The sequence below is a fragment of the Salmo trutta genome, chromosome 12, assembly GCF_901001165.1.
Source record: "Salmo trutta chromosome 12, fSalTru1.1, whole genome shotgun sequence".
In the NCBI taxonomy this organism is placed as follows: Eukaryota; Metazoa; Chordata; class Actinopteri; order Salmoniformes; family Salmonidae; genus Salmo; species Salmo trutta.
The window spans coordinates 72,277,851-72,299,977 of NC_042968.1; the positions used below are offsets into that span (position 1 = coordinate 72,277,851).

At 43.2% G+C, this 22,127-nt stretch overlaps 1 protein-coding gene across 4 annotated transcripts in view; it reads left to right on the plus strand.

The window, feature by feature from the left end:
• LOC115204098 (nucleus accumbens-associated protein 2) overlaps positions 1-22,127 on the plus strand; it is a 53,319-nt gene that overhangs the window by 24,204 nt on the left and 6,988 nt on the right. For 2 of the 4 annotated variants that reach the window (XM_029769415.1, XM_029769412.1), the window contains exons 2-5: positions 10,632-11,554; positions 20,485-20,661; positions 21,075-21,180; positions 21,533-21,630. In XM_029769415.1, coding sequence (XP_029625275.1) covers positions 10,708-11,554; positions 20,485-20,661; positions 21,075-21,180; positions 21,533-21,630 — 1,228 coding nt within the window. In that variant the 5' untranslated portion in view covers positions 10,632-10,707. Of the gene's footprint in view, positions 1-9,386; positions 9,513-9,593; positions 9,698-10,631; positions 11,555-20,484; positions 20,662-21,074; positions 21,181-21,532; positions 21,631-22,127 lie in introns of those variants that run through there. The other 2 variants (XM_029769413.1, XM_029769414.1) reach the window with 2 other exon arrangements.

A 22,127-nucleotide genomic window follows, 5' to 3' on the forward strand; every position in this document is an offset into this window, starting at 1 on the left:
CTCCATAGACAAACATTGGCACCGTCATAGGATGCCACTTTTACAACAAGTCAGTTTGTCAAATGTCTGCCCTGTGGAAACGTCTAGAAGCAACAACGACTCAGCTGCGAAGTGGTAGGCCACACAAGCTCACAGAATGCATAGTGCCAACTGTAAAGTTTTTGTGGAGGAGAAATAATGGTCTGGGGCAGTTGATTTGGATTAGGCCTCTTAGTTCCAGTGAAGGGAAATCTTAACGCTACAGCATAGACATTCTAGACAATTCTGGGCTTCCAACTTTGTGGCAACAGTTTGGGGAAGGCCCTTTCCTGTTTTTTCATGACAATTCCCCTGTGCACAAAGCGAGGTCCATACACAAATGGTTTGTTGAGATCGGTGTGGAAGAACTTGACTGGCCTGCACAGAGCCCTGACCTCAACCCCATCGAACACCCTTGGGATGAATTGGAACGCAGACTGCGAGCCAGGCCTAATCGCCCAACATCAGTGCCAGACCTCACTAACGCTCTTGTAGCTGAATGGAAGCAAGTCCCCACAGCAATGTTCCAACATCTAGTGGAAAGCCGTCCCACAAGAGTGGAGGCTGTTATACTTTTGGTCATGTAGTGTATTTGTGAGTTTATTCTAGCACCTGATTCGCACAAGGTCTATGACCCTCAAACTCAACTCTGAACGTCGAAGCCAGTTCCACTGCATTTTTTCATTGTTCCCATCTAATCAGGGACTGATTTAAACATGGGACACCATGTGTGTGCAATTAACTATCAAGTAGATCAGAAAACCAGCAGGCCTCGTAGGGTAAGAGTTGAGTACCCCTGGTCTATGATATAGACTCTGTGACAATGACTCGTCTTACTGTAGCTGTTATTAGATCACATGGGACTTATGCTGCCCTTGATACACAGCTGATACACACGCTCATGTTAGCACACACACCCACTCCTCAGGTTTGGTTTTCCCTGGACGGAAGGGAATAACCTGCTCAATTCTCCATTGTAATACTGAGTTCTCTACTGCTGTCTTCTTCAAGCACTCTAATGGCATTTTTTGTGTTATCTCTCTCTTCACCTAGGTAATTTTCTCTGTCTGTTTCTCTTTTTATGTCTCTGCCTCTATCACTCTGTCCCCCTTTTTACATACCTCTCGCTGTCTCCCCTGTTCCACCCCCTCTCTCTTTCTCTCTCTCCCTTTGTCATCCTCCATCCCCTCTCTCTCATGCTGTATTCATTGTCAGTGGGGCTGCTGTGAATGTTTGTTTGTTTAGCTCCTACGCCCACTTGGAGTCCATTAGCACACTCACTGGCAGTCCCTCTACTGATTTTACTCCCTAGGAGTACACTGTCAGAAACCTGTGTTGAGAGACTCAAGTGGAGGGTGGTTGAGATGTGAGTGTATTGGTTGAGAGAAATAGTAGTTAGTTACTACAATAACTATAAGGCTATGCACCAGACTAGTTAGGGAATATATGGATGTTGTGTTGTATGAATATGATAAATATGTGTTATGCTCTCTACGTTTACACTGTACGTTGTGTTGTATATGTAGCCATTGTGATGATAACGAGAACTTAGAGACAGCTAAGAAAGCTTTGAACAAAAAAAACGAAACAATATTCATACCAACAACAAACAAATCACTGTATGCATATTACACAAGCCGTAATTCACAAAACGATTCCAACGACAAAAATAAATTATCTGACATTGACTTTGCGCAGACAACTTCTCCCAGGGGAGTAGTCAAACAAAGCCTGACGTTGTATTATAGGCAGCTATAAGCACTCAGACACCTCTCCTTTGTTCCTCCTTTCTATCTTTCTCTTTCACTCTCTCTCTCTCTCTCTCACACTTCTCTCAATGCATACCATAATGCTCCTCTCAGACAGAGCTGAGGCTCTCTCCCGATTGGTAGAACTGTTGCCATGGAGCCAACCGTCTCAACAATGTAGATGGAATCTGTTGTCTGTTAAACTTTAGACATGAGAACAACTGCAGTATCTGAATATTTATAGAGAGGGATTGTTCATATTATCAGGATAAAGGTAAGACCCAGATGCAGACTGTGTCAAAGTAACAATGTTTATTACAGCAACAGGGGCAAAGGTACAGGACGGCAGGCAGGCTCAGGGTCAGGTCAGGCAGAGGTCGGTAATCCAGAGGTGGGGCAAAGGTACAGGATGGCAGGCAGGCTCAGGGTCAGGTCAGGCAGAGGTCGGTAATCCAGAGGTGGGGCAAAAGTACAGGACGGCAGGCAGACTCAGGGGCAGGCAGAGTGGTCAGGCGGGCAGGGTCAGGGGCAGGCAAGAGTCAAAACCAGGAGGACGAGAAAAGAGAGACTGGGGAAAAGCAGGAGCTGAGAACAAAAACGCTGGTAGGCTTGACAATCAAGACGAACTGGCAACAGACAAACAGAGAACACCGGTATAAATACACAGGGATAATGGGGAAGATGAGCTACACCTGGAGGGGAGTGGAGACAATCACAAAGACAGGTGAAACAGATCAGGGTGTGACACATATTGAGAATGTATAGCCTCGCCATTATAGCAGTGACTAGACTTTGTGCTGGAAAGCTGTTAGCCTATGTTTGCCTCTGTTTAACATTGTATAGAATTTTAATTGACTTGTATCTATCCTCGAAGGGATATAGAATAACACACATTATAAGCATTGAAAGGTGCTGCTGCACTATATGCATTAAAACATATATTGTGTTAAGCCTACATATGTAGGATCTTAATTTGAGCCAGTTTGCTACAGCAGGAAAATACTCCTCCTGCAACAGAAATGTTTAATTATTATGTGGATTATAATTAATGGACATTTTTGTTGGGGTTGATACATTTTTCATGAGGGCAAATCAAGTCTGAAATTTTAAAGTGGAAATTACAAACTTTAGATCATTTTTGAAACTCGAATACACTACAAGTTTGCATTTCCTGCTGTGCAGGAAAATTCTCAGCAACAAAATACTGATCAAATTAAAATCTTTGCTGGGACGGGTACTTCAGTTACAGAGACAGCTACTATTTGTCCCGGGACACTGCCAAACCCTAAAGTCTGAAGAGCTGCTACTTGGCGAAGCAGCTAGCCTATCTGCTAGCTATTGAGCTAGCCAGGTTTCCTTGACAGTTTGAACACAGCCCGTGACGTGGTTAGCCCTTGTGGCTGGGACCGCGGATATTCCCGGGCTTGTGGCAGTTTAAATCCCTGCTGTTTGTTGCTGTTTCCATTGGCCCCTGTGAGCTTGCTGGCAGGAATTGTGTGGAGTTCTAGCGTAAGCCAATGTTGCTACCATCATGCCGTTCAAATTTAAAGAAGGTTGGAGTAATGGAGAGGACAGTGTTTCCCTATCACAGGTGTGTGATCTTTTAAATCAACAAAATATGTCTACAAGCAATTGTTACAGCAACAGGAAAATATGTTACCTGCGCTACAGACGGCTATATCGGTCCGCTAATACAGGACTACTTATTCAGATTTTTCTGTGGGTGCTGCAGCACCTCTGCTTCCCACAGTTATGTACCAGCATCTCCATATGAGACCTGGATGGAGTCTGAGGAGAAAGTGAGAAAAATGATCACCGAAAGGCTGCAGATGGATCATAGGAATATTGAGGTGGAGCGCCTGTAACCAGCCCAGGTGACATACCCAGGCTGATAGTGGTCAAGTTCCTAAGGTTCAAGGACAATATGGCTGTTATGGAGAGAGCCAAGAACTTCAGAGGAACCAAAATCTTCCTCAATGAGGACTTCTCTGAAGCTGTGCGCCAGAGGTGGAAATAACTTATCCCAGCTATGAAAGCTGCCAGAGAACATGGGGACATTGCTTAAATCTGCTACGACAAGCTCATTGTCCACCCTCCTGCCCAAAAGCCTGGGTGAGAGAGAAAGGCAAACTTCTGGGTCAGTAGCTTCAGTCCAACATCACACACACGTACATCAACTGAAACTCACAAGTGCCTGATTATTGGACTCTATTAGCTAAACAATGTTTGAATTTTACTTATTTTTTTCTCCATATTATGCCTATCTCTGTCCAAATACAATGCTATTTTTCAGTTAACTACTGGCTTTCAGCATGCATATAGAGAATGGCACTCAACTTGTACTGCACTGACTCAGATGACAGATGATTGGTTAAAATAAATGGATAATAAGATGATAGTTGGAACTGTATTGTTAGATGTCAGTGCAGCCTTTGATGTTATTGAAGAAACTCACTTGCTATGGCTTTACATCACCTGCCATCACATAGTTGGAAAGTTATTTATCCAATAGAACCCAGAGAGTTTTCTTCAATGGAAGCTACTGCAACATCAGATATGTACAGTGCGGTGTCCCTCAGGGCAGTTACCTTGGGCTGTTACTCTTCTCTATTTTTACATGATTTGCCACTGGTTTTACACAAAGCTAGAATGACTGTGTATGCAGATGATTCCACACTCTACATGTCAGCACCCAAAGCCAGTGAGCTCACTGAAATTCTAAGTAAGGAGTTACAGTCAGTATCAGAATGGGTGATTAGTAATAAAATGGTCTTAAATACTGTACATCTAAAACTAAAAGCATTGCATTTGGCTCAAAACATTCGCTAAGACTGTCACGACTTCCGCCGAAGTTGGTCCCTCTCCTTGTTCGGGCGGCGTTCAGCGGTCGACGCCACCGTCCTTCTAGCCATCGCCGATCCACTTTTCATTTTCCATTTGTTTTATCCTTGTCTTACACACCTGGTTTCAATCCCCAAATTACTTGTTCATTATTTAACCCTCTGTTCCCCCATGTTTGTTTGTGAGTGATTGTTTATTGTATTGCGGTCCGTAATTGTGGCTTTGGATTTATTGACGTGTATTGTGATTATTGTTGAGTAAAATTGCGAACATTACTCATATCTGCTGTCCTGCGCCTGACTTATCTACACCAGCTACACACAGACGCATTACAGAATCACTCACCTTGAAATGGAGTCAGCAGGAGCAGACGGCCCCCCTTAGAGTGCTTTCTATCCAAATCTACTACTACTATTATATGCATATTGTAGCTTCTGGGCACGCTTTTCATCCCAACTTCCCAATGCTGCCCCCTATCCCTAAAGAGTTAACAAGGTAGGCTAGTTGAGAAAATGTTCACATTTACAACTGCGACCTGGATAAAGCAAAGCAGTGCAGTGCATCACAAACAACAACACAGAGTTACACATGGAATGAACAAACATACAGTCAATAATACAACAGAAAAGTCTATATACAGTGTGTGCAAATGAGGTAGGATAAGGGAGGTAAGGCAATAAATAGGCCATAGTGGCGAAATAATTACAATATAGTAATTAAACACTGGAGTGATAGATATGCAGAAGATGAATATGCAAGTAGAGATACTGGGGTGCAAAGGAGCAAAATAAATAACAGTATGGGGATGAGGTAGTTGGATGGGCTATTTACAGATGGGCTTTGTACAGGTGCAGTGATCTGTGAGCTGCTCTGACAACTGGTGCTTAAAGTTAGTGAGGGAGATATGAGTCTCCAGCTTCAGTGATTTTTGCAGTTTGTTCCAGTCATTGGCATTAGAGAACTGGAAGGAAAGGCAGCCAAAGGAGGAATTGGCTTTGGGGATGACCAGTGAAATATACCTGCTGGAGCGCGTGCTACAGGTGGGTGCTGCTATGGTGACCAGTGAGCAGAGGTAAGGCGGGGCTTTACCTAGCAAAGACTTATAGATGACCTGGAGCCAGTGGGTTTGGCGATGAATATGAAGCGAGTGCCAGCCAACGAGAGCGTACAGGTCGCAGTGGTGGGTAGTATATGGGGCTTTGGTGACAAAACGGATGGCACTGTGATAGACTGCATCCAATTTGCTGAGTAGAGTGTTGGAGGATTTTTTGTAAATGACATCGCCGAAGTCAAGGATCGGTAGGATAGTCAGTTTTACGAGGGTATGTTTGGCAGCATGAGTGAAGGATGCTTTGTTGCGAAATAGGAAGCAGATTCTAGGTTTAATTTTGGATTGGAGATGCTTGATTCTGGAATCAGAGTTTCCAGTCTAACCAGACACCTAGGTATTTGTAGTTGTCCACATATTCTAAGTCAGAACCGTCCAGAGTAGTGATGCTGGACGGGCGGGCAGGAGTGGTAGCGATCGGTTGAAGAGCATGCATTCAGTTTTACTTGCATTTAAGAGCAGTTGGAGGCCATGGAAGGAGAATTGTATGGCATTGAAGCTCGTCTGGAGGTTAGTTAACATCGTGTCCAAAGAAGGGCCAGAGGTATACAGAATGGTGTCATCTGCGTAGAGGTGGATCAGAGAATCACCAGCAGCAAGAGCGACATCATTGACGTATACAGAGAAGAGAGTCAGCCCGAGAATTGAAGCCTGTGGCACCCCCATAGAGACTGCCAGAGGTCCCTGAACTCTATCTGAGAAGTAGTTGGTGAACCAGGCGAGGCAGTCATTTGAGAAACCAAGGCTGTTGAGTCTGCCGGTAAGAATGTGGTGATTGACAGAGTCGAAAGCCTTGGCCAGGTCGATGAATACAGCTGCACTGCTTTGCTTTATCTTGGCCAGGTCTCAGTTGTAAACGAGAACTTGTTCTCAACTGGCCTACCTGGTTAAATAAAGGTGAAATAAATAAAAAGGTATAGGATTGGATGGTCAGTTATCATGGTCAAGTCATATTGACAGAGTTGTTGTGAAGATGGGGAGGGGACTGTCTGTTATAAAAAGATGCTCTGCCTTTTTGACTCAAAGATCAACTGTACTAGTTGTTCAGGCTCTGGTCTTGTCCCATCTTGATTATTGTCCGGTAATATGGTCAAGTGCAGCAAAAAAAGACCTAGCAAAGCTAGAGCAGCACACCTTGCCGTTAACTGCACCTACAGAACTAACATCAACAACACGCCTGCTAGTCTTTCCTGCTTGAGGCTTGACGGGAAACGAACTGCATCTCTCCTAGTTTTTATGAGAAATATTACTGTGATGACTATTCCAGATTGTCTGCATAATCAAATAACATTCAGCTAAGATATCCATACATAACCCACAAGACATGTCACCAGGGGTCTCTTCCCTAAGTACAAAACAAATTCACGGGATCGCACTGTATTATACAGATCCATGATCGCATGGAACTCCCTTCTGTCTCCAATTACTCAAGCAAACAGTAAAATTACCTTTAAAAACGGATTAAACAACATCTCATGGAATGACGGGGACTGTGAAGGGACACACATACAAACACACTCACACACAGACACACTCTAACCCACACATAATTTCTGTTGTTGTATTGTTTGTGTATCGTTGTGTATTACATTTGTGTGACTGTCCTTGTCTATCATTGTATCAGTGTTTTGTTACTTGTCATGTATTGCATATTCAAATACTCCAGCCTGCTACTACAAGTAATCAGCACCAGGCCCCAGAGTGCTGCCCTGATTCAAATTTCCACAACACATTCCAACAAATTTAGAAGGAGCAGTAAAAGCATTCAAATGTCATCTCCCATTCTATAAACTACACCTACACACTCATAACTCACAGTGACACATAAAGAGTGGATGTGCGCGCACACACACACACACACACACACACACACCCTGTCTGACACACAAGCGCATTAACTCTCTCTCTCTGATGAATGTATCTTGTTATTCTTGTCATGTGGCATCGCTCTCTCTCTCTCTCTCTCTCTCTCTCTCTCTCTCTCTCTCTCTTTCTCTGATGTGCTGTGCGCAGTGCTGTGTCGTCCCGTCTGCCTGACTCAACATATTTCTGGCTCCCCCTCCCCCTCTCTGCCCAGGCTGGCACGTACATGCATGTCTGTAGACTCTATACCCAGCATGCTTCACTTCTCTCTGTGCTGTGGTGCACACGGGACTCACTGCATTGCAGCCCCGTGTGCATTAATTGGCAGAAAGACAGCAGCTCAGAGGGAAAGTGGTGTGAAGAGAGGGAGGGGGAAAGAGAAAGCAGGAGTGAGGGGAGGTATCCTAAGGCTTCAGCGTGCTGACAGGCAGACAGACAGACAGGATGAGGGAAGCATGTCAATGACGGTATGCAGGTGTTAAATGGGACAGAACTCGTCTGAGTTTTAGTTTTTTATACAGACATCACCACTGCTGTGGCAGGAATATGAATGCTGATGTGTGACCACACTAACTGACTGTGTGATTCCCCTTCTCCATTTTCTTTCCCTGTGGTGATGTGAAGTGAGAAGTTTGCCCAGTTTTGGTATCTTTTCATTACATCTGGCAGGCTGGGTTTTTGTCTGAGAGGGAGCGTATAAGAGAGAGAGAGCGAGAGAGAGCTAGAGAGGGAGGGAGGGAGATAAAAATGCTGGTGTTGTTTACATAGCAGGTGTTGTTTACATAGCTACGCAGTGAGTAATTTACGAGTGAAACTCCAACTTTTTACAAACACACATTTCATGTTGCCCACACCCCACACCACATATCTCCCTGTCTTCTCTCTCTCTCTCTCTCTCTCTCTCTCTCTCTCTCTCTCTCTCTCTCTCTCTCTCTCTCTCTCTCTATCTCTCTCTCTCTCTCTCTCTCTCTCGTGTGTCAGTCTGTGTCATGGTTGTTTTATGTTCACAGCTTCCCTCACAGTCCTTAGCAGAGACACTCTCTGTACTGTAAGCTGCTGTCTAACCTTTCCCTGGGCTTTCCTCTGTCAAACTCAATGACGTCTGGGGTCCTTTTTCCTTCTCTAATCCATCCCAAACACCAGTCCGGGAGCCCTGCTTAGTGCCTGTGCAAAAATGTAGCCAGACAACAACAGAGGAAGTTGTCTACCTGAACAAACTAATACAGTGAACTCAGTGACATCTCACTGGGAGAACTCACTCACTCATGTTAGAAATCCCCCAACAGACAGTCACAGCATTTTAAACGGACAATCTAACGTAATACTTGCACAAACGCTAGCAAGTTCAATCTTTTCCATCATTCAGAATCAGTAGTGGTAATAGTAGGAGCTGTTTTTGTGAGTCACATTCTCAATAAGATATTGCATTGAAGATTTCAGAGCAAATGACTGTGTTACTTTCAACTTCAAATTTCCGACAATATAATTAACTCCTTTTCTCTCTGCTCCCCTTTTTCTCTGATTTAACTTTCATTTTATTTACTTAGTTATTTGATTATGTTTTCTCTCTTGGTCATTGTCTACATCAAGATAGGAGCTGAAGTTGCTCCAAACGCAATTGTCTTTCTTTGCTCGTACTGTCCTTAGATGACTTTCCCTCTGTCTCAGCCCACCCCCTCCCTCCCTCGCCCAGTCTCCGTCTCTGTCTCTGTCTGTAACTGTAGCCTGTGTTTTTCTCTCTCTCTCCCTCCATCTCGCTCCCTGGCTCCATCCCTCCCTCTCCCTGCGACATACGTATAGATGCTGCATTGATTGCACACAGAGAGCCTCCCACTCCCTTCATCATTGATGCGCTCTCTCCAGCTGCAGCAGCACTTGTTGAATTCAGCCCTGGGAGAGACAGAGGGAGAAAGAGAGAGAGAAAGAGCGTGAGGGTGAGTGAAAGGAGAGAGAGAGCGAGGGAGAAAATCTTTAAAAGAGAGAAACAGTGGGAGAGGGAAAAGCTCAGAGCGCTGAGTGAGACAGAGAGCAAGGCTTTGAGACAGATGAAGAGCATCAGAGCGCTTTTTTCTCTCTCCTCCTTTCTTCTCTTCTGGTCCTGGCGTGCGAAAGCTTCATGGTGTGTCCACTCTCCTTTCCTAAGGACTGGGTTGTACAGGTCAGAGTTGTCTGGGATGGAGGTGTGTGTGTGTTTTTGTGTTTGTGCTTGCGTCCATCCAAGTGTGTGTGAGAGAGAGAGAGAGAGAGAGAGAGAGAGAGGAGAAGAGGGCTGTGTGTGTGTGTGTGTGTGTGTGTGTGTGTGTGTGTGTGTGTGTGTGTGTGTGTGTGTGTGTGTGTGTGTGTGTGTGTGTGTGTGTGTGTGTGTGTGTCTATGGAGGGGGGTAGAGAGGGGTTGACAATTTTCCGTTTGTATTCTTGGAAACCCTTCTGCAGCATTGCTCAATAATGAAACTGGCGAGTATGTGGTGGAGAAAAACACAGAGATAAGGTTCATAGAAAGAAGGAACGTATGCAAATATGTCTGGGGAGCATGTCTGGCTGTAACTGGGTGTTATCGTAAAAAGAGCTATCAAAGTTACAATTATTTGTGTCTCTGAAGTTAGGTGTTTCTAGTTATTATGCATGTTTCCTTGCTGGCTACAGCTTAGTTTATACAGTCAAAGTGATGGGAGCATACTTATTGAGTTGGAAAAATACATGTAAATTATATCATTACACTGATTATATTAACTGTTCCTTTGGTCATTGAGGCCTACTAGTTTGAATACTTACTTTGCATATTACCTTAATTTATTTTTTTGTACCATATTTCTGCAGTTTTCCCATGTCTCTCTCTTCACTCACACATTCTTCTCTCATATGGCTCTTTCTGCTCTCTCTCCAACTTCCCCCTCTCTCTTCCTCCCTTTCCCGCTGTACCGTCTGTTTCACACATCGGTTTCACTTATCTGTCTCACCTCTCTTTTTGCTCTCTGTCTTTCACATACTCTATTCTCCTCTCTTCTCAAGTTTTCCAATTTGTCTAATCCATCCCTCCTTCTCTCCTTGTACAGATGTCCCTTTCTCTGGCCTTGTCTGTGGTGACTCTCTGAAGCCTCTTCCTCCTCCACCTCCTCTTCCTCCACCACCATGTCCCAGCTGCTCCACTTGGAGATCCCCAACTTCGGCAGCACGGTGCTGGGCTCCCTCAATGAGCAGCGCCTGCTCGGTCAGTACTGCGATGTCTCCATCCTGGTTAAAGGCCAGGCCTTCAAGGCCCACCGGGCTGTACTAGCCGCCAGCAGCCTCTACTTCCGAGACCTGTTCAGCAGCTCGTCCAAGAGTCAGTTCGAGCTGCCCTCGTCGGTGACTCCCGCCTGCTTCCAGCTGATATTATCCTTCTGCTACACGGGAAAGCTGACCATGGCAGCCAGCGAGCAGCTGGTGGTGATGTACACCGCCGGGTATCTTCAGATCCAGCATATTGTGGAGCGGGGCATGGACCTGATGTTTAAGGCCAACTCGCCCCACTGTGACTCTCAGACGGCAGCCATGGAGGAGCAGCAACCAGGCTCAGAGCCCCAGAGCCCCAGTAATAACACACTGGCCGGGTCAGGGACGTCCATCCTGGGGCTGCCGGGCTGGTCCCCCTCCCTGGTGCAGCCCACGCGGAGGATCAAACTGGAGGGGTGCGATCCGTTGCCCAGCCTGAGTCACCATAAGAAAGGGTCCTCTTCATCTGAGCTGGGAGGGCGGCTCTCCAAGGGAAGCTCATTGTTCTACACGGGGGCGGGGGGAACCACCATCTTCCCGGGGATGCAGCCCTATCCAGTGGCCGGGGGAGAGAGGTCCAGTCCTGGGGCCTCCAGCCTGCCTACCACGGACAGCCCAACCTCCTACCAGAATGAGGATGAGGAGTTTGAGGAAGAGCCGTACGACGGGATCACGGAAGAGGCCTACAGTCAGATCTATGGGCGCTCAGCCAACCCATACGGAAGTAAGTATCAACTGGTGCTTAATAATGCAGTTCTCTGTAACTGTATATTAGTATAACTGCTACTCATTTGTTTAACTGCCAGCTATTTCCTTGGTGTTCACTTTGATATGCAAGGGATAAATGCGACATTCTATACATCACCTTGAAAATAATGGATGACCGCCGAGTCCCTTTGCGGAGTTCATTATTCCAAGGTAATGTGCAGAACGGAGGCGTTTATCCCGCATATACCACAGTTACCAAAGAAAACAATGCTTAAGCACACATATACCTGTAGAAATAACATAATACATGTTATACCACAGCATTGTTGAATACTCGTTTCTGATTGGCTAGAAGAGCATTCTAGAATGGACATTAAAACCAAATAACAGGACGGTTGGACAAGATATCGGGACAGTTGGAAAAGATACTGGGAAACCTTGCAATCATGATGCAATATACACCTACACATGCAGACCATTGCTACAAAGTTACAGAAAGCTAAACCAACAACCACACAAACCGAAATTGGATACATTGTAAAAGCAGGTCCAACAAAGAAAAACATTGCTAGCTAACTAGCAATTGATTTGTTTTTGTAGAGACATATTTTTGGGATGACCTAACATGGTGAATGATGAACATGAAATTCTATGGTAGTCATGACGCAAGTGGTGCTGTGCTGTCAAATCCTCCGACATGTTTCTAGTTTGACCAGCTGTTTTCAGCAACTGATAGTTTTTTAATTTGGTTGTCATATTGGCAGGTTTGCTAGCAACAAACTATTTGTATCGATGAGTGTCCTGAGAGAAGGCACTATGCCAGGCAAAATTGGGCATCATCTGCTCATTGTTACGGATGTATCCAAATGAATGTCAATAGAAAACAGCTTAAGCAAACACAAATTCAGCTACTTCGCTGTTATTATGTCTGCAGACGCCATGACTGTGTTAACTGTAGCTAGTTGGCTAGCTAGCAAGCAAGGCATAAGAACATTGCTAGCGAGCACAGTAATGGAACATATAGAATTAACATCTAGGTTGCGTCCTTAAATATAGAACTAATCGAATGAACGACTGGGTCGCGTCTCTAGCAACCAAAAGATGAGAAAGTATGAATTTGTTATAAAAATGAAAATATCAATGAAAATGTTTTATTTCTACAGGTAAATGTGTGATTTAGTATTGTTTTATTTGGTAACTGTGGTATAAGCGGGATAAACTCTTCTGTTCTATACATTACCTTGGAAAAATTAACTCCACTACGTTGTCCATTATTTCCAAGGTAATGTACAGAATGTCTGCATTTATCCCTTACATAACTGCCTAGCTGCTGTCATCATTATTACCATATATAGTCCTCCTGGTTTATAATACTTCATATGGAAAATAAGCACAAGTTCCATTTGGTGTAAAGTTGACAGTTGTATTTAACCATTTCAAATGAACTCGTACAAAGCAGGCCAAAATGAATACCGACAATGAATACCAACAGCTGCCAAACTGCCAATTGTTGCAATGTCGTTTTCTAGGAAATACTTTACAGGACTGTATCAAATAAAGTGCTGCCCAGTTCTCTGACTATCTCTTGTTATGAGAATATCCTTTCATGTCAAAGCAAGGGCTCCCTTGCAACATCTCACTTCATGAGCACTGATGGGGAACGTTACTTTTAAAAGTAACTTGTTATGTTACAACATTACTTGCATTAAAAGTAACACGTTATGTTACAACTAGGGCTGACCCCATTTAGTCAACTGGTCGATTTCTTTGGTCCATAGGTTGTTGTTCGACTGAGATTTTTTTAGTTCAGCAGTCAAAAATTGTAACAAAAAATTCATGGCACACTAGACACCTGTCTGATTCGCGCCTGTCTTGTTGGACTAATCCATTGCGGAGGCCGCGGGGATGGCACAGTCCATCACTCTTAGACAGGTATCGGCAAGAGTGAGAATATTCCTTAGGCCTACAGTAGGTGTGAAAATAATGTGTCTTGGGTATAATTTAAAATGTTGAGTCAAGAAGAAGGGGATTGTGGCTTAGATGCACCAGGCTTGTCTCTCTCCAGAATACGCTCTCTCCCGCCAATTTGTGCGCATTCATTGTTTCATAACTTAATTGTGTGAATTGTTTGCCCTTTGATTGTTTGTGTCTAGCATCTCACCATTACATATACCACCAGTAGTACATTTACCATTAATTCCTATAATTTATTATATACAATGTTTGTTTGGTTACGGTAATTTCTGTTAATGCATTCAATATATTATTATTCCAGTCTTTTGTCATTCTCATTGTCGGAGTGGACACGTTGTTTGCAGAGTGCACAACCTATGCTACACTTGTGAGAAACAAGTTTTGGTTTATTTCATTCCATTTATGAGTTGTCAATTTATTAATTGTATTTTGTTGGGAGCGCTCCTGTAATATTGTTGAGTAAGGACACGCACCTGATTACATATACATGTAGGCCTAAACCACCTGGCCTGCATGCAAACGTATAAATGTGCTCATTTGGGGATGTCTGATTGTTTTAACTCACCACCACTAATGAGCTGTGGAGCTTCTCAAAGTATTTTTTTTATTCACCTCAAACAGCAAGTAAGCAAAGTCTGTTTTTACATCCATTAAGAATGACAATAGTTCCTCAATGTATTTGAAAAATCAATCCAGCTCTACTCCTTTCAATAACCACCGACCCTCGGTGTGAATGGGAAAAATGTCATGCTCTGATCCAGTGTAAACGTCATAAAAAAAGATGACTTCTTATCCCTTGCACAAATACAGCTGTGTCTGTCTCACTGGCACAGGAAACTCTGAGTCCCCAGAGTAATTTATACAATGTTGCAAGTTTGCTAGACCCAGTTGCAGGCCATACCCAGTTGATAGTTGATACAATGTTTCAAGTTCGTTGTAGACATGCAGAGTAGAGAGATGAATGCGACTGGAGAACATGAACAATTCTCCATGTGTAGCCAGTGATTTATAGGATATTTATTTATATCAAGATATTTTCCACCTGTTTTTGTTTTGTTGGCTTTATGTAGGCTATTTTTACCTAGTTTGCAATATATCTAAAATACGTTATTATAATTTAAATGAAACTGTTCCATGAAAATGTGCTTATGAAAATCATAACTGGCACGCAGATCAGTAGAAAGGGTAAGATAAATTGTAAATTGGCCCTCCACATGAAAAAGTCAAAGGCCAGCAGGAGCGGAAGAGGGACGGTTGGGAACAGGTTTTTTCTTCTGGTTATCTTGATCTCTGGCTCCCTCTTGAGTCATTTATGTGTCTTAATTATTTCATCAAACAGTGCACTTAAAGTATTAGACAAGCTCAGTGCATATAGTTGATTTTGTTAAAACACATAGGGTGTGTTTATATATGGAAAAATATAAGTTAAAACAGACGACTCTCAGGCGACCAATATATTTTTGGGTCGGGGACAGCCCTAGTTACAACGTTACTTACTATGGAAAGTAACTTGTTACGTTACTTTTGAGTTACCAAAAACAGAAAACCCTCTGAAGATGCCTTGCATGTGTTGGTCATTCATTCTTATGCTCATTAAAGGGTGCACACTGCCTTTGAATGCCTTGCATGGCCTACCATCCGTAGCCTAATCTATAACTCTGGGCTATACCAAGTAATAATGACAGACACAATATCTCCTTTGCAATACTTAAAATAAATGATTTTGTTGAATTATTTACACATAAGTACTGTAAATGCATATATAAAACCAACTGGGCACATTAAAATGAGAGCTCAAATACAACGACAACTGGCTTTTCTACTACCAATTCGAAGTAATTTGAATAATTCCACGATAAAGTCTATTGTCTCTGCCATCTCGCTAGCTATCTAGCTACCAGCTACTATGCCAGCTACCAGGGGCGAAAATCTGATATCAACTTTGGAGGGGACAATTACATGAAATTTTCTCAAGAGCAATTCCTGAGGGGGACACCAAAGGTAGTGCTGTAACACATAGCCTACATTGTAATATGGTAAATTTATATTGAGGAACCAAAGAAATAAGGTGTTTGCCGTACTCCTAACTACCGGTACCCAAAACTACACAACTAATCACAACAGCAATACCATTGCCTTTAACAAATCTTAGTTCAGTCACCAGTTTAAGTTGAGAGTGGGGGTATCCATGGCATTTTACAATTATGTTCCTATTTTACAAGTAAAAAAATTGAGAACCTTTCATAATGTTGCCAAACAAAGACTCAACAAACTTACCTGAGACTCCCTGTCTTTGCCAGTCTGTCCCTGCATATCTGTCCCCAACTCTGCTGTCTGTGTACCATCTGTTGCCTGCTCTGCCTAATGACATCATTGTGAAACATTTCCATTAGAATTTCATTTCTTTCTTATGAACATGTTATCAACTAGTCTTTGAGATATTAGGCTACTAGGGTTCTTACTATGCGTTTTGGTGTATTGAAAAATACTCTGATGTCCGTCTTTTATTTTTCTGCCATTTTTCTACCTGGCTGGCTGGCTGGCTACACACACACAGTGTGTAGGTTATTTACAGTAGGAGATGGGCTTCTATCATCTTCAATCATTCTATTTGGGCTTCGATCTAAAAGGTAGCTAGCAAATGTGAAACGGATTAAAATGACAAGAGTTGACAGCTGTATGAGTTCACCATTTACACAACATTTGCTGCAACCTTTTGTAATTTTAATAGTTTGTTTCATATTGGCTGGCTTCCAACAATAGCTGAATTTGCAAAGCTAGCGAGCACCAATTCAGTTTCAGTGGTGTTTGCTATAATCTTTGCTACCCGGGTTAAATAAAGGTGAAATTAAATAAATAAAAGTTCCCTTGCGACAATTTAGCTTTTGCAATGAGACCATTAAATATATTTAAGACAATGGTAGAAGAGAGTGTAGTTCTGTTCAGTTTGGATTTCAGTTTATCGCTAACCTTATCACAGGGACTTTGAAGCACTAACTTACATCATCTGCATGCTGATTCCATCTTTGACGACGCCACATAAATGGAATAGGTACTAGCTAGCTTAATAGTTAATATTTGCGTGCTAGCTCTGCATATTCAGCTAGTGTGTGTGCGCGATTGACTGGATTAACCTCACGTCAGTTACGTGCATTGAGTGCCTTTCAGACAGTAGATACGACCTCTCTGTTACCTAGCAAGCTAAGGAACTGGCAGTGGATCAAACCATTGTGAGGCAAAGGGTGGGTCGCAATCTTTTGAAACTTAAAAACGCGCTATTAAGTGTCTATAATCAGCACAATGGCTTTCATTGCGTATTATTAATATTATTTAAATGACATAGTTATGTTTCAGTGATATATTGGGGGGGACAAATCATATTTTTCCCAGGATGGGGGGGTCGTGTCCCCCCCGTCCCCCCCAGGATTTCCGCCCCTGCCAGCTACCCGCCACAACATTCTTGTAGAAACAGGAAGAGCACGACAAATGTACAGTAGCCTATGGGGAGGGATTTTCATGTTTTATTTGTGCTAACAAAGAAAAAGGGAAATAATATTGTAAAAGTAAGTAGTTACTTATTTAAAAAAGTAACATAGTAACTGAACTACTGTGTTAGGTTATTTCTTTACCACAAAAAAAGTAATCAGAGTACAGTAACATGTCACTTTATAACACATTACCCCAACATTGTTCATGAAACATGCAAAAATTAAGCAATATTTTTTTTCATGTTTAAATGTTAGAATCAAAGAATATGCATGTTAGGTAAATTCCTTCACCTTATACACACAAAAACAGCCATGTATAAAATAGTTTTTTAATTAACACATTACTGAGTGTTGCATGTGAGCTGGAGAATGGATCAGGTTAATACTCTTGTATCAGGTAACACATATGATAGCCGTGCAAGCCAGTCTTCCAGGCTGACCTATACATTGTTTTTACAAAATCATGAATGTGTCATAAATAATGTCACGTGGCCTCATAAAATGGTGTTTCATATAATGCATCTCATAACATCAATCATGAACATCGTGCACTATTAGCATTGTGTCTTGTCATGCTCATTTGATGGTGGGCTTTAAATAGTCTTATTTATGTAGACTTATGAGAATGTTATATGAGGTTATAGTTACTGTATTAATTATACAACTAAATGCTCTGCATGGTCAATCCGACTTCTGCAGAGGCCATACAGCATTTACTGCAATACAGCATCCGCAGTTTTCAGGGCATTTAAACTTCTTGCGAGCAGAGCTGTTGTGAAGGATGTTGTTAAGGAAGTGAGTTTGTTTTTACTTTGGATCTCCTGCCACCACCTACCATCAACCAATCATGTCAATGCAGTGCTATACGGAGCTATACGGAGGCGTCCACATTGTTAAGAAATAGGGGTGGCGCACGGCAACGCGGTACAGAGCTCAATTTGGCCTCTGCATACCTCCGGCGGCTCCGCAATTGCATCACACTCTCCATCTTCGGATCAAGCATGAATTGGCTTTTATGCACACACATACAGTGCATTCGAAAGTTATTCAGATCCCTTGACTTTTTCCACATTTTGTTACGTTGAAGCCTTATTCTAAAATTGATTAAATGATTTATGTTTCTTCATCAATCTACACACAATACCCCATAATGACGAAGTGAAAACAGATTTATAATACATTTGCAAACATTACGAAATTGTCGATAATAAAAAACAGAAATACCTTATTTACATAAGTATTCAGACCCTTTGATATGAGACTCGAAATTGAGCTCAGGTGTATCCTGTTCCATTGATTATCCTTGATTTGTTTTTACAACTTCATTGGAGTCCACCTGTGGACATGATTTGGAAAGTCACACACCTGTCCATATAAGGTCCCACAGTTGACAAAGCATGTCAGAGCAAAAACCAAGCCATGAGGTAGAAGGAATTGTCTGTAGATCTCCGAGACAAGATTGTGTCGAGGCACAGATCTGGAGAAGGGTACCAAAACATTTCTGCAGTATTGAAGGTCCCCAAGAACACAGTGGCCTCCATCATTCTTAAATGGAAGAAGTTTGGAACCACCAAGGCTCTTCCTAGAGCTGGCCGCCCGGCCAAACTGAGCAATCGGGGGAGAAGGGCCTTTGTCAGGGAGGTGACCAAGAACCCAATGGTCACCCTGACAGAGCTCCTCTCTGGAGATGGGAGAACCTTCCAGAAGGACAACCATCTCTGCAGCACTCCACCAATCAAGCCAGTATTGAAGGTCCCCAAGAACACAGTGGCCTCCATCATTCTTAAATGGAAGAAGTTTGGAACCACCAAGGCTCTTCCTAGAGCTGGCCGCCCGGCCAAACTGAGCAATCGGGGGAGAAGGGCCTTTGTCAGGGAGGTGACCAAGAACCCGATGGTCACCCTGACAGAGCTCCTCTGTGGAGATGGGAGAACCTTCCAGAAGGACAACCATCTCTGCAGCACTCCACCAATCAAGAGTGGCCAGACGGAAGCCACTCTTCAGTAAAAGGCACATGACAGCTCGCTTGGAGTTTGCCAAAAGCCATAAAAAGGACTCAGACCATGAGAAGCAAGATTCTCTGGTCTAATGAAACCAAGATTAAACTCTTTGGCCTGAATGTCAAGCGTCACGTCTGGAGGAAACCTGGCACCATCCCTGCGGTGAGGCATGGTGGTGGCAGCATCATGCTGTGGGGATGTTTTTCAGCTGCAGGGACTGGGAGACCAGTTAGGATCGAGGGAAAGATGAATGGAGCAAAGAACAGAGATAACCTTGATGAAAACCTGCTCCAGAGCGCTCAGGACCTCAGGCTAGGGCAACGGTTCACCTTCCAACAGGACAGCGACCATAAGCACACAGCCAAGACAATGCAGGAGTTGCTTCGGGATGTCTCTGAATGTCCTTGAGTGGCCCAGCCAGAGCCCAGACTTGAAACCGATCGAACATCTCTGGAGAGCCATAAAAATAGCTGTGCAGCAACGCTCCCCATCCAACCTGACAGAGCTTGAGAGGATATGCAGAGAAGAATGGGAGGAACTCCCCAAATACAGGTGTGCCAAGCTTGTAGCGTCATACCCAAGAAGGCTCGAGGCTGTAATCGTTGCCAAAGGTACTTCAACAAAGTACTGAGTAAAGGGTCTGAACACCTAGGTAAATGTGATATTTTTTAGATTTTTAGAAACCATTGAAATCATTTTAGGCTGTAATTTAACAAAATGTGGAAAAAGTCAAGGGTTCTGAATACTTTCCGAATGCACTGTACTTGCACATATGCACACTCATACGCGCACACACACACAGACACTAAAACACCCCAGTGTCCCTACTGCAGAGGTTTATATTTTTTGTTTCAGAGGGCATTGCTATTGGACAGGTTTGTCGAAGTCTAGAGTTTCAGATATTTATGAAATCCATTCTATCTACAATCAGTCAGAACACCCCAGGGTGACATTGTGGGATATTTGAGAGAGAGAGAGAGAGTGTGTGTGTGTGTGTGTGTGCGTGCGTGCGTGCGTGTGTGTGTGTATGTGTGTGTGTGTACGTGTGTGTGTACGCGCAATCTTTGAGGTCAATGTGAAGGTTTTGGGAGGGAAATTAATCCACAGTTTGAAACCAGTAACACTCTCCCCTATGTCTCTCAAGATGCTGATACAGCACGTTGCTTATCTGGAATTTAGCTGTGCTAGGCCTTGAATCATTTATTAAACACCCTCACTTTTAATGGAGATCAGCTTAACCTTGTGTAGGCTGATGTTAAATTCTATCTAGCTTTCTCCTTGAAATATGTAAGAGCACTGTAGAAGGACTAGATAGTAGCCTGTGTGTCTGCCTGTCTCTCTTTGTCTTTCTGTCTCTCTGTATTTCACCCAGGGTGATTTTGCCTCCCTCTCTACAGAAAGGGTTTATTGTTATTTCCATAACTCTTATGATGTCTTCCACTACAGAGTTAACCCACTCCCTCTCTTCACCTGTCCCTCTCCAGTCCAGGAAAAGCCAGAGATGGCAGCCATGCCCCTGTCCCTGGAGAGCCGCTCCTGTGTGCTGATCCGTAGGGACCTGGTGGCCCTGCCCGCCAGCCTCGTCAGCCAGATCGGCTACCGCTGCCACCCCAAGCTCTACACCGAAGGAGACCCGGGGGAGAAACTGGAGCTGGTAGGAGGTAGGCTGCAGGAGGGGAGAGGGATTGGTGAATACTGGTTAGATGAGACTTTTAAGTTTCTTTGAAGTAGCAAGGCTGAAGTCTCTGTTGGCCTTTGGTAAAAGGGTTGAGGTAGAAGGTAGAGATTAGATCAAATGCTGTATGAAATGTTCAAGTTCAAGTTGATTTGCCATTTGTAATGAATACGATGGAAATCTTATTTATTCAAGAGGTGTCACATAAAATAAGTGATGGGAATGAAGATAAGTGATGGGGTGAAATAGCACTGTCTTGGTGAGAGTACTTTTACAGCATAAATGTTTAATGAAAGAAATGAGAGTTGGTTATAAAGTAGCGATAGAAATACATAGGGTAATGGAGTCATGATGGGGAAACCTATTTCAATCAGGAAGCTCTCTCTCACACTACCCAAGGTACATCTGTGTTTATGACACGGGGCCAGCTAATGAACTGTCACCTGTGTGCTGGCATCAAACACAAAGTCCTACTGCGTCGCCTGCTCGCCACCTTCTTCGACAGGTAAGTCAAAGCTAATCTGTAAGGTATTGATTAACAGTTAAATGATTCACATGTTTTAGGTGTGACTCAGATCCAGAAGCTGTTAGATTTATCAGTATAGTTTTCATGATGAAGTGTCTGTTTCATATGCGATCGTATTCAGACTCAAAATCCATACACATATCCAACTTACATTTAGATTCCTTGTTTTCAATGCCCTTACTTGCACAAAGTTTAGTATATATGTATGAATCTATCTTCTCAAGTCAACATAAACCTACGGTTTGCAGTGCGGTATAGTCGTGTTGAAACGTGTATTCATATGGAAGTGGTGTTCACGCTGCCCTCTGGTGTTGGCTCTGTGTGCCTGCAGGAACACCCTGGCTAACAGCTGTGGGACTGGCATCCGCTCTTCTACCAGTGACCCCAGTAGGAAACCTCTGGACAGCCGTGTGCTCAACGCTGTCAAACGTGAGTCTGAAGTTGATCAAACGGTGATCTTACATTGTTAAATATCTGGTTGTTTAGAATGGAGGATAATGGTTCAGGGGGATGGCAGCCTCTGTTGAAAGATGTTACTGTTTCAGAGGCAAACTATTGTAGATGGTTTATGAGACTTTGAATGAAGAAGTGTGATGTTCCAGACTAGTCTGTAGCCATTAGCCATTTTAGGTTATGAAAACACAAGCATTTATGAATTTATGGAAGTGTGAGTACATTTTAAAAAAATGGAATACTGTAACATACTGTAATATTCGTTTTTGGGGGTTTTGATCAACTATTCATATAGACTGAGCCACAGGCAAAACAGCTGGTTATTTTTAAAAAGAATGTCTTCCAACTCTTTCTGCCTCTTTCTCTCTGTATCTTTCTGTCTCTCTCTCTCTCTCTCTGTATCTTTCTGTCTCTCTCTCTCTATCTATCTTTCTGTCTCTCTCTCTCTCTCTCTCTCTGTGTATCTTTCTGTC